The sequence below is a fragment of the Plectropomus leopardus genome, chromosome 6, assembly GCF_008729295.1.
Source record: "Plectropomus leopardus isolate mb chromosome 6, YSFRI_Pleo_2.0, whole genome shotgun sequence".
Classification (NCBI taxonomy): Eukaryota; Metazoa; Chordata; class Actinopteri; order Perciformes; family Serranidae; genus Plectropomus; species Plectropomus leopardus.
The window spans coordinates 34,759,729-34,775,318 of NC_056468.1; the positions used below are offsets into that span (position 1 = coordinate 34,759,729).

At 39.9% G+C, this 15,590-nt stretch overlaps 1 protein-coding gene across 1 annotated transcript in view; it reads right to left on the reverse strand.

Moving 5' to 3' along the window:
• Positions 1-2,459: 2,459 nt before the first annotated feature.
• fras1 (Fraser extracellular matrix complex subunit 1) overlaps positions 2,460-15,590 on the reverse strand; it is a 307,798-nt gene continuing 294,667 nt past the window's right edge. The window contains 19 exon segments of the mRNA XM_042487917.1: positions 2,460-3,475; positions 3,838-3,984; positions 5,628-5,833; positions 6,763-6,886; positions 6,888-6,940; positions 7,048-7,157; positions 8,044-8,141; positions 8,143-8,204; positions 9,159-9,266; positions 9,880-10,030; positions 11,819-12,033; positions 12,304-12,464; positions 12,553-12,785; positions 13,394-13,669; positions 14,331-14,518; positions 14,648-14,699; positions 14,702-14,782; positions 14,784-14,837; positions 14,839-14,852. Of these exon segments, the coding sequence (XP_042343851.1) occupies positions 2,894-3,475; positions 3,838-3,984; positions 5,628-5,833; positions 6,763-6,886; positions 6,888-6,940; positions 7,048-7,157; positions 8,044-8,141; positions 8,143-8,204; positions 9,159-9,266; positions 9,880-10,030; positions 11,819-12,033; positions 12,304-12,464; positions 12,553-12,785; positions 13,394-13,669; positions 14,331-14,518; positions 14,648-14,699; positions 14,702-14,782; positions 14,784-14,837; positions 14,839-14,852 (2,915 nt within the window). The 3' untranslated portion in view covers positions 2,460-2,893.

Sequence of the window (15,590 nt, forward strand, 5' to 3'; positions counted from 1 at the left end):
CTGATCACCTGCCGAGGTGGTCTGAACAAATGTCGTCTAAACACATCCTGTTTTCATTCAAGTCATCAAATACCGCCGCTTTTGCAGAGCTTTCAGCATGAGATCCCGACAACAACAGGCAGCATTTGCGTCTGCATGATACGCCACTGGACGTCGTCAGCAGCATGATACACGAACGCGGCCGACCAGAACCTGTCACGTCTGCATGATACACCGCAGAACGTCATCAGGTTGAAATGCTGCCAGTACCGATGTAATATAAGGAGCGTGGAGGTCCTGTTAGGGCGGGCAGGAGGGGCGGTGGACAGATCCAACAAACCCCGGACTTTCATGAGAATCTGGTGTTTGCTTCCTGTCTGAATGCGATGTTTTTTTCTACACATTACCATGTGCCTCTTTTGCCTAAATCTAACTATCTGTGCCAGCATGTGCCTTTGTTGACATCCCGGCGTTGGTTGCCATGTGTTTGTGTTGCCTAAATGTAACCACGTGCAGCGCAATCCCACCATGTGTTGACATCATGGTAGGAGCATCCCGGAACTGCATAACTCAGGCGTAACGCGGGGTTCACACTGGACACGGAAGCGCCTCAATACGTTAATTGTCTCGCGGTCGTCTCACTGTTCAAACCAGCGACACATTTCTCCGCGTCAGCCCACAGCGATTCTCCTTCTCTGCTCCTCTTTGATCACACGGAGAGCTCTGTCTCTGCTTGTTTGTGTGTCGCTGTGTGTCTGAACGTCTCTCCCTTTCTGTTTAGACACAACTGACAAGCACTGTGGAAACACTGGATACATATTTTATCATTTATCATGATAAAAATCATTCATATCATACCTAAAATAGTGTTAATATCATTAATAATGGAGCATTCAGTGTGTTTTCCTGCCATATTTCGTCATGGCTTGCAGAAAAAATAGACCAGCCTGATGCGGAGCTCTGGGCCGCGGCGTCTCCAGTGTGATCAGTCTGACTGCTCAATACAGACGCTGAAAGCAAAAAGCATCTGGCGCTCCACAGAAAATCAGTGCGTTTCACAACGGTTCTGCATCATGTGTGAATGCAGCGTAATATGTAGACTTAGTGCAAAGCGGCAATATGTGATGACTTGTTATAAGACACGTTGGTCTTGGTGGTCCACTTGTGTTAGGGTCATGTTAAAACCAGGTCTAAACATGTTGTTTGTTATCCAAACGGCGGCATCTGATGTGTTACAATCACATGGAAAGCTCCACTTTCTCACTCTTGGAAAAATAAAAAACACTTTGGATGATTCGCTCTGAAAGTCATGAGGAAAAATACTGCATGGCACTTAATATTGGCAGCTATCAGAGTACAGTACGGACAAAAACAAATAAGAATTTGTGTTGAAACAAGAAGAATTATCTGTTTGTTCAACGTGACAGTAAAAAATGTCTCTAAGTAAGGCTTTAAAAAATGCAAACAAAGTTCCTGCTCATGAGGAAAGGGTTAACAAAAGTTATGGCATAATTGCACTTGAAAAGGTATCATTCATTTTTGTTTTTATTTACACTCTGCACTCATTCGGCCTCGGGGGATAGCAGCACGCTGTATGTGCTTAATACTTTCACAGCAGTCAGAAGCAGCCGGTGTAGAAGTCGCTCCACAGGAAACATTTTGTTTATTAACACTCTGAAAACTGGATCGATTCTTGTGCTGCGTTCAGACGCTTTTCACGAGCATTTAAACCTTCAAAACCTGAGCTAAGAGATTTCTTCCTAAAAAGGAAAAAAGGAAATCAGCAACTTGACAAGAGATGCCAGCAAACTATAACAAGAAATTATTAAAAGGTGACATGAAAAGTACTTAAAATTATTTTAAAGATAGAGAAAATGATCAGAGATTGCTTAAAACAATTCAAAAGAATGCCAGAAAACTCTGTTTATAATTATTAAAACTATATATTTCATAAACATTTTTTTCCTTATTATTGTTATTATTATTGTTTTTCTTTTTGTTTATTTTACAAATTTTCAGGTAATTTTTTTTTGCAACTTCTTAGTCATTTCTTAATTATTCTGGGTGTTATGTTGCTTATTGTGCTTTTAAAATATTTTTGAAAGAAATTAAAAAAGGGAAAAAAGCAATGAGAAACTTAAGAAAGGATAACCCAAAAATCAGCAAAAACAATTTAAAAAAGTTCAAAAAATTACCTGAAAATTAGAAAAATAGACAAAAAAAACAAAAACTAAACAACTAAATAAATATTGTTTTTGGGACATTTTTCCTAACATCTTACCAAATCTACTAATTCACAACAATTTGTGGAACATTTCTTGCCAAGGTGCACGTTGCCTTTTTTCCTCTGAAAGAAAGCAAATCAATTTGCTCAGTTTGACGGTTAAAAAAGTAAAAAAAAAAAAGACTTTGAACACCACAAAAGAAAAGTGATGTCTCTCCAGGTTTCAAAGGGTTAATATATATTTACAGAAACAGTGCTCGATAACTGAGAGATAAACGCAGACTCCCACAGCGGCCGCCGCTCCACAGTAGTGACATTTATTAGCAGTGAAATGACTCGATACAGCGGTGTTCTCGTGGAAACAATCACCAGTGTCTGAGCTACCGGTCACCATTCTGGTGCTAAAGAGGACGTAAATGTCAAGTAAAACAGTGATGGGATCGGTTTGGACGACGGGGCGCGGATGTTTTGGCGGTTTCACGCAGCTGAGTGGTTTGTGGATTCCTGAGGTAGCCCAGTTGCGAAATGATTAGCGTCGCTGTCTGCACGTCACACTCTTCCCTTTTTCAAAGCGGTATAAAAATACATTAACAAACATCTCGTTCCTTAAGTACAAACTTTCTTTGAGAAAATACCTTTTTTCTTTTTTCACTCCCTCCTCCTCTTCCTCTCGCCTTCCTCGTCAGTGTTTCAGACCTCAGTGCCGTCGTTAAGGTTGTTGTGGAGTTTGACCTCCAGGTTGACCTGTTTGACCTTGGCCTTGCCGTTGGGCTCCTGGTTGCGGTTCAGGATGTTGATGTTTCTCACGGTGCAGTGTTTGGTGCTGAAGTTCTTCTCCACGCATTTGTCCATGCACACCTCCACCTTGGTGTTGAGCGGATACTCCTCGTACACCTTCTGAGGCTTCTTGCTCTTCTTCTTGGCCGACCGTCGGCAGCGGCGGAACAGGAAGCAGGCGGCCAGCAGGACCAGGACCAGCAGGGTGACGGCGGCCACGCCCCCGCCCACAGAGCTGCCCACGTGGGCGTTGAAGGACGCGGAGGGGCCGGCCTCCAGGCGGAGCGACTTCATGTTAGTGCCGTTCTTCACCTGGTCGCCCTCGTTGTCGTAGATCAGCGACTCGTCCAGCGTCAGACGCCCGCTGCGATCCACCAGGTCACGTTTGGGACGGCTCAGCTGATAAGTTACCGAGCGCTGGATCCTGGGGCTGGAGCGCGACTCCGGACTGATGACATAAATCACCTGCAGGTACCACTGATGCCCCGCCTCCACCTGTCAATCAACAAAGAGAAGAAGAAGAAGGCGTTAACTTTTTTCACCTTATGATAATCTTTAGTGTTTATATTTTGTTTTATTTACACTCTTTCTCACTTTGTTCTGCAATAATTTCCCTCGAGATGAATTAAGTTTTATCTCATCTTAATAGACTCTCATTAATGTCACATTCACTTTCTTTAAAGGTCGCCCAAAAAAATCATAATAAACACTTTAAGGTCAAGATGCAACAGCATTATGAGAGTATCTAGCTTTGTATCCTGATGTTTTTCATGCAGGTTTCTGGAGCAACTTCACCTTCTTCCAACCTGAAGAAGAGAGAAGAATCAAAGGCAAAAAACACGGTCGGTTTCACGCACCTTGTAGAGAGCGTCGACCTTCATCGTGAAGCCGTCGACGCCCGGCATGGCGGTCATGGACTGCAGCTCGGGGATGTCTGAGGCGAAGTGAGCCTCGAAGGGAACGTCGTGGAAAAAGTTGTCACAGACGTCTGGTTGCTTACGATCCTGCAGAGAAACACGAAGAGAAGATCATCAAAATCAAACTTATGTTTCTATTTGGGAAGTTTTCTTTATAAAAATGTCAAGTTTATTCTTTATTCATCGAATGGAGTCACGTTAAAGACTGAATGGTCTGCAGCATTTTCTGCTCTTTACAGTGTAGATGCAGGACAGATGCATGAAAGAAGTATTCCTGTTTCACATCAAGACAACAACAACAACAACAACAACAACAACAACAACAACAACAACAACAACCCGACAACAACAACAAAAACAACCCGACACGAGGAAAGAATTTACATGGAGAACATCAGAGATTTAAATAACCCACAGGACTTTGAATATCTTCAAAAAAATCTGGAGAGCAGTGGGACTGGCCAGACTGGTGTGGCAGGTAAAAAAAAGCTGTGTGTGTGTCTGTGTCTGTGTGTGTGTGTGTGTGTGTGTGTGTGTGTGTGTGTGTGTGTGTGTGTGTGTGTGTGAGTGTGTGGGAGGGGGGCGTTAACCTGCTGTGTACAGACAAAACACGACAGGAAGAATGAGGTCATGTCAGGTCATCTGAGTGAATCAATCAAATAGAAAATCTAAAGTACGCTTTTGTTCTAAGGATTAATATTCAGTAATATTCAGTGATAATAATAATAGTAATACTAATAATAATACTAATACTAATACTAATACTACTACTACTACTAATAATAATAATAATAATAATGATCCCTGTAATTTTATTGTTTGACAGAAAATCAAATGTTTCTGTTTAAAAGACAGAAATAAAAAAACAAACATGAACTGCAGACAGACATCATCCTTCATGTCCAGAATATGAAGCGTCTCTCTGATGGTGAGTTCAGCCTCGACGTTATGAAAATGTTGTGTTTGCATCTTTGCATCTTTGCATCAGCGGTCTCTTTTTCCCCCCAGCAACAATTTCCATAAAGAGCAGAGAGCGCTGAGGATTCTCCAACCGTCAACACAGCCTTTCTCTCAACTGAAGAGACCGTCCGTCTGTTTTCACATTCTCTCACGTTTATCATGTTAATTCTGTGTTTTTGCTGTTTCCTTTTAGGGTCATTATTAACTCTTTACAATAAACTTAACTTTATCACAATAAATAACCTATAATTTAACATTATTCTATGTGTCCTTTCTCTTTATTTTGTCATCACACAGTTCAATCCCTCCACTTGAAGTCTTTTATTTTGAAACCACAGCAGAAGCGTTGAGTTTTAAACACATAAGAAGGACCGAAAAGTAGAACTAATAAAAATTAATTAGCTAGTAACTGAAACTTTGGAAAACACTGACATGCTTTGGAAAAAGACATCATGCTAATTTAATAATAATGGCAAACATTATAGTTATTTTTCATTTTTATTATCTCTTTTTTCCAGCCTTTATTTGTTTATACAGACCTTTTTTGGCTGCTAAGTAAAACCTGTTTATTATCTAAACACGAGAGTATTTGGGTTGCCAAGAGGTAACACAGTCTGAATCCTCAATATGTTAGTATTTAATATTTAATACTCATCTTGGTAATGATATTTACCCCCAGGGCAGGCAGACTTATCATGCATTCTGAATAACGCTCTTTAAAAATGCAGCACAGACCAAAGTAAACAGAGGAAAAATGTAAATATTTGTACCAGCAGCAGGAAGCGATGCTTCAGGTGCTTGTTGGGCTGGATGCAGCCGTACTGCGGCCCCTCGTTGTACAGCGTCCCTGTGGGGTCAAAGAAGGGCACGTATCCGTCCCTGCCGGTGCACAGGTAAACCTTCTCCAGCTGCAGCCTGTAGGCTGCGTTCAGGTTCTGCTCCGGGTTCCACAGCACCCGGCCGTACAGAGTCTGACCTGCAGGGGGCGGCAGAGGGGAACATGAAAATGTGTGCTAATGCTGCAAAATACCCTAAAATCTGCTTGGTGTGCAGCTTAAATGAAGTAAAGATTTCAACATTATCATTGGTGAAAATCTCTGAAAAACTAATAACATGAACTTTTGCAAATCCCCTGTTCAATATCTTGCACACTTCTGCACAGATATTGAACAGTTTTTTTTCCAATATAGATTCTTTTGTATTTTCATTTCATTTTCATAAAGAAATTAAACACCAAGACAAATCCTGCAAACCTACCTACTTGGCAATGAATGTTTTTTTGTTGAATGCAGATACCACGCTGAAGAAATGTAGAAATGCCAGTATGTACACGCAAAACACACAAAAAAATTATTCTGCAGGTCACTTGATGAAAAAAAATAATATATATTTTGTATCGAATAAGTTATTATTATTATTATAACATAAAATAATAAGTTAAACTATAAATATTTCTAAACATATAGTTTTTTAATTATCATTTTAAAATCATGACTATATCTTAAAACATTTTTAAAACAATTTTAATACATTTTCTTTAAAATGTAAATCCTAACCTGAAGACAGAGGACATTCCCAAAGACCTTTAAAACATATAATAAATAAAGTATGAAGTTTATGTTGCCCCAAATATATAGTGCAGGTCACTTAATGAGTATAATTCGTCTGTATATATGACTTAAATATGATTAATGTCCAGGATATATTGATAAATCAATAAAAATAGATTATTGTATTTTGTAAAATTGTAAAAAAAGAATAATAAAATAAATAAAAAAATAATAATAAAAGGTCAGCAGGGAATCTCCTAAAATTCAGTGAAACAAAAAAGCAGCATATTGCTCTTCAGTAATCTTTTCCATAAGGCTGTTTTAGGAAGGTTATCCTCCGCCCCTCCTGCCGTACCCATAGAGAACGCTCCCTTGTAGTCCATCTCCGCCATAGAGACATCAGCGGTGGCTGGGTCCATCATGAACACCTTCTCGTTGTTACACAGCTGGAACTCCGTGTTGAGCGAGTAAACCACAGGGAGGGACGGGACGGTTGGTCTGCTGGAAGGCGATCGGCACCAGAAACCTGACGGAGAACAAAAAAAACATTTCAGGATTCAAGTTCTGATATTTGTCGTCCAGACTCCTGAGAATATTTCATTATCGAACTCCAGACTGTTCAGCGGGGACGTACTTCTCCGAGCGTGAGCCGTGCAGGACAGAGGTTTGTCCCCGGGGTCGATCCAGGGCTGAGTGGGCTGGACGGTGCAGGGGACCAAGAAGACGGTGTACTCGCCAGAATAATCCTTCCTGTTAGATACAGACGACACAAAGGGATTATTGCAAAAGCACACTTGAGAATCGAAGGGTTAATCTAAAGAGCAAAAAAAACCCTGTGAGACTGCAGCAGACAAAGCAGACAGCAGAATCACCGACTTCTTTAATTCACGTCTTAAAACCCATTTTTATAGATTTGTCTTTATGTGATGTCATCTTTCAATGTCTATTAACTTATCTTTAATTTTTTTATTTTGTCTTTTAATTTTAAGTTTCTTTTTTCTTATCTTTTATTTTTCCCTGATCCAGCTTATCATAATTATTATTATCATTATTATTATTATTATTATTATTATTATTATTATTATTATTATTATTATTATTATTATTATTATCATTATTATTATTATTATTATTATGTGTGTTTTTTTTTTTTTTTTTACTGTATTTTTGTATGTTTCTGCCTTGAATCTCAGATTTAATTCTGCCTTAACTCTCGTCCGGCTTTTGTTCGGCACTATCGACTGACTTCATTTGTTTACTTTGGGGTTTCCTGCCTCGGCTTTGTTTTGTTTGTCAAAGCACTTTGTAAACTGTGTTTTTAAAACTGCTTTATAAATAAAGTTATTATTATAATTATTTATAACATCAACAGCGAAATAACATCTTCTTATGTGGTTTAAAATGTGCTTCATTAACACACAGCTGCACGACACTACATTTTGAAAAACTATTATTCAGTTAATTTAAACATGTATGTGTTTATTTTCTGCACGGTGGTGACAGTGTTTAATTTTTCCTAAATCTTTACTTTTTGCAGTAAAACCTTCTCGATCATTATCTCGCTCCGGCTGGACTGTAAAGCGTCCGCACGTCTCTCCTCTCTCCCTCTGATTGTGACTGAGGAGGAGCAGCTGACCTGCTGTAGGAGCTGGTGGCTCTCCACAGCTGGTACGGGGAGTCGAAGGTCTGCGCGCTCCACAGCAGCTGAATGTCGAACTCGATGCCTCCGAGGTGGGTCGGGCGCCATCAGGCGGGACTTGTGTCCCGGCAGAGTGTGGTGCTCGAGAACAAACTGACCTGGAGGAAGGAAAAATGGAGGAGAGATGTGTTTTTTATGCTGATTATATAATTCAAACCAAATGACTCATCTGCTGCTCCTCGTCTATTTGTCAACAACAACAACAACAACAACAACAACAACAACAACAACAACAACAACAACAACAACAAAGGATTTGTTGTATTCATTTGAAAACAGAAATTTTTTAAAGAAATAAAAAAGTAGGTAAAGACTTTTCTGGCACCCTAAAAAACCGTCCACACCAAGAATTATAAACAATAACTATAAATATATATATTTTAAAAAAATCTCAACGAGTCTTTCACTACTAGTTAAATAAATGTTATTTTTTTTTAAAAAAAGAAAAAAAATTAAAACAATATTTATTCATTTGACAGTGATGAATAAATAAAAATTGTTTTAAAATGGTTCTATTTTTTAAATAACCTTTATTTAACGAGTAGTAAAAGACTTGTTGAGTTAAAAAAATCTTTCTCTCTGAATGATCTTTTTTTTTGTTCTTCTCTTAATTCTTGTTTAATTCGATGAATATTTAAATATTCACCTCCTCTTACTCCTTTTCAGACATTAAAAACTCAATGTTTGTTTACTGAATATGTCCAGTGAGCATTGTGGTGTTTTTCTTGCTTATATTTATTTTTGTTTTATTTTATGTGGTATGTTATAAATAAATGAATAAATAAATAAATAAATAAATAAATAACATATAATTGAGTCCACACCACAACTACAAAGACAGCAGTGATGAACCACATCACTGATGAATGATAGAAACACTGACAGCCAATCAAAATCCATCCAAAAAGACGGCTGACAGCTGGTATGCAGCAGGTGCTTGACACCACAGAACGTTACGGTTCATCAGCGTGGATCCCCACACTGTTATCGTTGTCGTTGTCGGTGTTGACGGCGCGTACATCTGAAATGAAACGTGTTGGATGCTAACTGACCTCTGAATTTGGCGTGGGTTTTGAACTCAATCACCAGCCGTCCGTCCTCTCTGATGTAGATCCTGATGATCTGCAGTCTGGCTGAGAGGACGCTGTCGGTCTGGATACCTGCACACAGAAAACAAAGTCAGAGATTAGGTTAGATTAGATTAGATTAGATTAACCTCATTTATCCTGAAGGAAACTGAAGGGCCAAGCAGCTCACAGTAAAGACAATAACACAACAACATAATAAAAACAAGTTAAAAACAACAGATGAAAACAACAAAACACTGAAGGACTACAACCGAAAAATAAAAATCAGAGGGTCGAGGGTCAAAGTTAAAAAAGATTCATCGTGTGTCATAAGTGCATCTATAGAATCGAACACAGTTTTTGTGGAAATGAGCATATTTAAGTGCAAAGTGCGAGGAAAGAGATTAAATCAGAAGTGCAACATTGATCAGATAAACAAACAACGTAACAGCGCACAGATCACTTCACATACTGGCACAAACGCACGTCCACATTAATATTAAATTTAGGTGTAAAAACACGTGTTAACTGCATAAAGTCATGTTTTCATCTTCTCATAATGCTCAGATTTGGTTAAACTGAAAAATGTGTGTGTAGATCTAGAAAAACACGACGGGAGATTTATGGTAACTTAAAATTGTGATCATAAAGAGATGAATTTATTTTCCAGATTATTTATTAGTTTTCTGCCGTGTTTGGGTCTCACCTGTCCTCCAGAGCACCGTGTCGTAGAAGAAGGAGAACTCCATCTCGGTGTGATGCTCCAGAGAGGCCCAGCCCCTCGGCGCCGTCACGTAGATGTAGGACACGTAGAGAGGAACCTGCACCGTCAGGAAGGATTGAGCCGAGTCTCGGACCTGGAGGAGCAACAGTGTGTTTTAAAGGTGCAGTCTGGGATTCTGCAGAAAGATTTCTGATATTTGAAGTCAGCAGCCAAATAACCCCAAAAAATATACACCCCACCTGTGCCGCTTTACAAACTCCAGTAATATTACCGATTTTATTTTATTATCATCACTCCATGAGGCTCCGTTCCTCGTGGGCCAGGATGTAAAAGAGGGAGAGGAGCCTACATGGAGTATCGGTCCGAGCCTCCTAATTTGTTTCCCATTGACATCGCCAGACATTTTTAAATCCCTTCTTAAGACCTTCTTTTATAGGGAAGCCTTATGAATATTTAATATGTTGATGTTGGTGGGATATGTCATTCCTCTGCGACCTTTGTACACCACTTTCTATTATTATTAGTTTTTTAATCCCAGTATTAATATATAACCACTGTGTTGTTTGCATTTTATTTTAATGTTGTTTTATTGCTGCCTTGTTCTTATCTGTTGCTGGTTTGTAAAGCATTATTAATATTATTATTAGCAACAACAACAACAACAACAACAACAACAACAATAATAATAATAATAATAATAATACACAACACCAAAAAAAACAAAAATAAAAATATATGAATAAATAACTAAATAATACAAATAAATATAAATAAATAAGTAAATATTTTTCGCACACAAACTAACGGAGAGTGAGCAGACGGTTAGGACACGTTGGCTAAATTTGGATTAAATTCGCTGACTGCTCCTTTAATTTTGGTTCTCCGACTGTGAGCTGGGACCCCTCAGGAGTTCATATACACACATTTTAGAGGATTTTATACACATCTTATTCAAATATCTGATTCTGCACTATTTCCTCCACCAAGGACGTTGCATCCTTTGATACTTTGTTTTTCGTGCGTGTCGATTCCGTGAGAGTCGCCTGACAGATGGACTCTGAGATAAATAACAACTGATTAAGCTCCATGGTTCATTTTTGACCTTGGAAACAGCCGCTGACAAAACAGTCTCCGCTCAGGGTCCATTTACTCGCTGCTTTTGGAGTTTTTGACAGTATTGTGCTTCACAAGGTCAAGAACAGATTCTGCTTTTAAGCAAACATGGACAAAAATAGTGCATGTGCTCAGAATAATGTTCAGTTTAAACATCCACATTTTCATGATGACTAACCGAACCGAAACCACTATCTCATTTTCAAGGCCTGGGAAAGTCATAAGATTAGTAAAAATCATTGAAAGGTTTGGGAAAGCCATGGAATTTTGTTGTGTGTTATGATGTTATGTATGTTATGTATGTTACAGTAATCTTCTGTTGATGACTTTCTATGAAATGCAACTTAACTGTAATGTAACTCTAATATTTGTCCACGCCTGTTTACCATTGTTTACGTTTCCTCTTTTTGTTCGCTAGCTTAAATTATGCTTGAATAGAATCCGGTAAGAGAAAATAATCAATATGGGTCCTTAAAAAAGTCATGCAAAAGTCTTGAAACTTTGTTCGTGAAGATGTGTAGGAACTCTGTAAAGACTGTGTTCAAAAGTCCTGGAAATAGTGAGTTTTATCAACCTTTTGTTTATGATCCAAATTTAGATTTTTATCTGAAGACAAATATAATTAGAGATTGAAATAAGAAAACTAAACATCTTTAGGTGTCAGGTCAGGCTGGAAAGCTTCTGTTACATAATTTAGAAGCTCTAATTGATTATTTTGGCCAATTTAAACTGCAGTGAGACAAAGATTTTCTTCATGACTCGTCTCCGGTGGTCACACAAAAAACTGGCCCCTCACAGTCTCACGCACCTGGAAATCGGCGGTCACAGAGCCCCCGCAGACGTCGATGAGCTCCGTCATGTCGTAGTAGGCGTCAAAGGTCCAGATGCAGCTCTTGAGGTTGAGGTGCTTGTAGAGCTGGATGCTCTTGGCCTCCCGGACGTTGGGGTTGAACTGGTAGGGCCGGTCGTAACCCGGCCCCAGCGAGATGCTGTCGTAAGACACGTCGTCAAGGAAACCCGTCTCTGTGAAAGGATGTCGTCAAAGTTTGTATTTTAAAATCTTTTTTGCAACGATCACAGAAGTTAATAATTTTTTTAATTACATAAAGATCTGGTAAAGGTTTAAGCACCATTTGAATCCAAAATATCATATGATGCAAGAAACTTTATGAGATTATTTCTGCAGTTTTAGCTCTCAGGGAACGACAGGAGGGCCGTGTGTGTGTGTGTGCGTGTGTGTGTGTGTGTGCTTGTGTGTGTGTGCGTGTGTGTGTGTGTGTGTGTGTGACTGACCGGAGACGCCCTGCAGGTCTTTGAGGGTAACAAGGTTTGAGCAGACGTGCTGCTGCCTGTAGATGGACTCGGACAGCAGGAAGTGCAGGTTGTGCAGCGGCATGGTGGACACCAGGGGGAGCATGCCGTCCTGATGGGGAATCTGCACTGAGATGTGGATACTAAACAAGAAGAACAACAGAGAGACATTAACAAACAAAACATCAAGCTTTGGCTGAGACTTTTATACAATAAAAAAAGCTTTTTCACCGGTTGGGGTGCTCCTTGTGTTTGACGTCCAGGTACTTGAGCGTGGCGATGAAGGACTGAGCCTGGAAGCCCCTGGCGGTTCCCGTGGTGACAGGCGTGTGGCAGATGGAGCCGTCCGTGCCGATGGTGGCGATGTTGCTCCTCAGCGGTGTGCCGAGGTGACCAGCTTTATCCCTGGCCTGAGCAACGCAGCGGACGTGGAAGCGACGGCTGAAATAAATACTGTCCAGGACCTGAGAGAGACAGCAGAGACAGCAGAGTGGACCAATCAATGATGGACAAATGTTTGCACAATTTGTTCTGCACACATTTTGTGCTTCTTTAAAACTTGAACAAATTGGCTTGATTTCTTAAAAAATATGAGAAGAAAACTACCTGAAAATAAGCCAAAAAAAAAGTAAAAAAAGAAAAAACAAAATCACTTTAAAAAGAGCTAAAAATATAGACATATATTATGTGACATAATTTTAAATATATATTAAGAAGAATTGTGAATATAGTTTTTCTGGATATTTAACCCTGTTTTTGATAACAAATTTTTTTGATAATTATCTCCCCGCTGAGACTTTTCAAGTCATTTTAGTTGCCTTTTATTAATATTTTGGAATGTGCTGGACATTTCTTGCCAAGATGCTCATTGCCTTTTTTCCATGTTTTCAAAAGAAATAGCAGCTTTTCTCGGGTCCTGGAGGTTTAAATGTTTATAAAAGGCATCAACAACATTGATGTCGATCCAGGTTCTCAAGGGTTAATGTGTTTTATCAGGTCATTTGTTAAAGTTAAAACTCAATCTGAGCTGTTAAGCTGCAGCTTTATTCATAATGTTAAAATTCAAACTCACCATGTGGTTGACGCTGGTGTATGGGGTGGTGTCTGTGACTGTCTCGAAGGGTGAACGGGCACCGCTGGTGTCGGTCGGCGCCGCCACCTCCCACGAGAAGTGAACTTGTGTCTGGTTGATGCCGGCCTCCTCGCAGCGCTCCTTCATCACAGAGTATTTCGGGTAGTGAGGGTCGCAGGGGGTCACGCACACCAGAGGGTAACCTGGAGAGGGCGTTTTCTTGCTGCCTTCCTTCGTCACCTCCTGGACGTGGTCATAGTCGGCCAGAGAGACCACCTGAGGAGGAAGGAGGATCATGGGTAATTACAAGTTTTTAAAAAATTTTTTTTTTTTTTTACAAATTTAAGTTTATTTTTTTCTTCATTTCAGTGCTTTTACTTCAACATGGTACAGACACAAAAACACAGCATGAGATGAGATCCCCGCTGAGCCGCTAAAAGGCATTTGGGGTGAAATCAGCCTCCACGTCCTGTGATATGACGGCATGTGAACATAGCTGCACTCATGTTAAGTGGTTCTGGTTAATTGCATAAGAAACGTAAAATGCTGTGAACGAACGCCTGGAGGAAAATGCTGTCCATGTTTCCTGCTGGAGCTACTGAATATGCAGGAGAGGAGACGAGTGCTTTTCCCGGGAGTGGAGATGTTTCGGGTTTCTGGCGTCGGGCTCTCTAAGTGCTAAAAACATGTCGAGTGCTCAGATACAAGCCAAGTTTTTCTGTCGAAAACAAACAAGCAAGCAAGTCACTGGAGTCCTTAAAAAAGCTGCTTAAAACACATCCTGTACTAGTTTGTCCTACTGCTCCTGCTGTACATCCTTATGATCTGTGTGTGTGTGTGTGTGTGTGTGTGTTTGTGTGTGTGTGTGTGTGTGTGTGTGTGTGAATTAGTTATTTCACTGTACCATTTAAAACCCAGTGACAGTTTGTTTTCTTACGATAGGCGTAGCGGGGAGGATGAGGCTGCCTGAAGCCTCTTGGTCCAGAATGGTCACTGTTGCCATGGTGATCTCCCCCAGCACCGCCTCCACAGGGTCGTCAGGGCCAAGGACCAGTGAGAAGGACTCGTGCCACTCTCTGTCCTCATTGGACAGAATCTCCACTTTGAACAGGATGTGGTCCATGCCTGCACAGAGACAAAGACATGTTTCAGTCATATTTCATCTCAGCAGTTTGAACCTCAGATTCACAAAAATGGACAAAAGAGACAGAATACAATTTTTTTTTTCTGAATTTGTCCATTTTCAGCACTGACCAGGGGTGAATTTAAGCACTCGGCTCTTTGGATTATAGTCGATCTCCGGACTGGGCCTGATCCGTCCCGGGTGCTGCAGCGGATCTTGGAGGTCCGGTCCAGATCTCCTCGACGGATCACCTTGATGTTGAGCACCCTCGATGCCGTCGGGACCAGGAGGCTCTCTGACCTGATAGGACGCCTGCTCAAAACTCGATGGTGGGAGCTGGAGGAGCAGATGTGGGGTGAAAGGTCACAGTGCTGCCCTCTTGTTGTCACTTAAACATCATCGTCTTTATGCCGAAATAATTAATTTGCACACTGACGGGAGAATTCACAAAGGATGCACTGCAGGCAGCGACTGCAGGCAGCGCTGCAACGTGAAATGTGCATCACTTGCAACCGCTATCTGTCTCAAGGTCTGATTCACAAAAGATATTGCGCTAAAAATGATTTTGACCCCTAATGATAAATTAGGGGTCGGCAGATTATTGGCCTGGCCAATTATGGGGGGCAGATATTTAACACTTTGCCAATTATCTGTATCTGTGCTTTATTTTATTGATTGCTGATAAAATTAACAAATTAAAAGGGCAAAGAATGTGTCAGCATGAGACAAACTTTTACTTTGTAAAACCTCACATAGCTACGTTTATTTATGTTTATATAAATAAATATCAATATAAATTTATATTCATTCACTTCATATAAATATATATTCAATTTTATAATTAAATTTTCACTTGAGTGTATAAAAAACAGCTGCTTGGAAATTGCTCTGCAGCTGATGTTGAAGAAGTTTTAAACTGTTTTGTGTTGGAGTTGGTTATATTCCAAATTTTTCAATTATCAACAAAAGATTGCAGAAAACAGAACTAATATGTGAATCAAATGCAAACTGCAAACAAAATCTGAAATTCAATTATGAGCTGAAGAAAAATGCTGATCAAATGTTGAACAAACT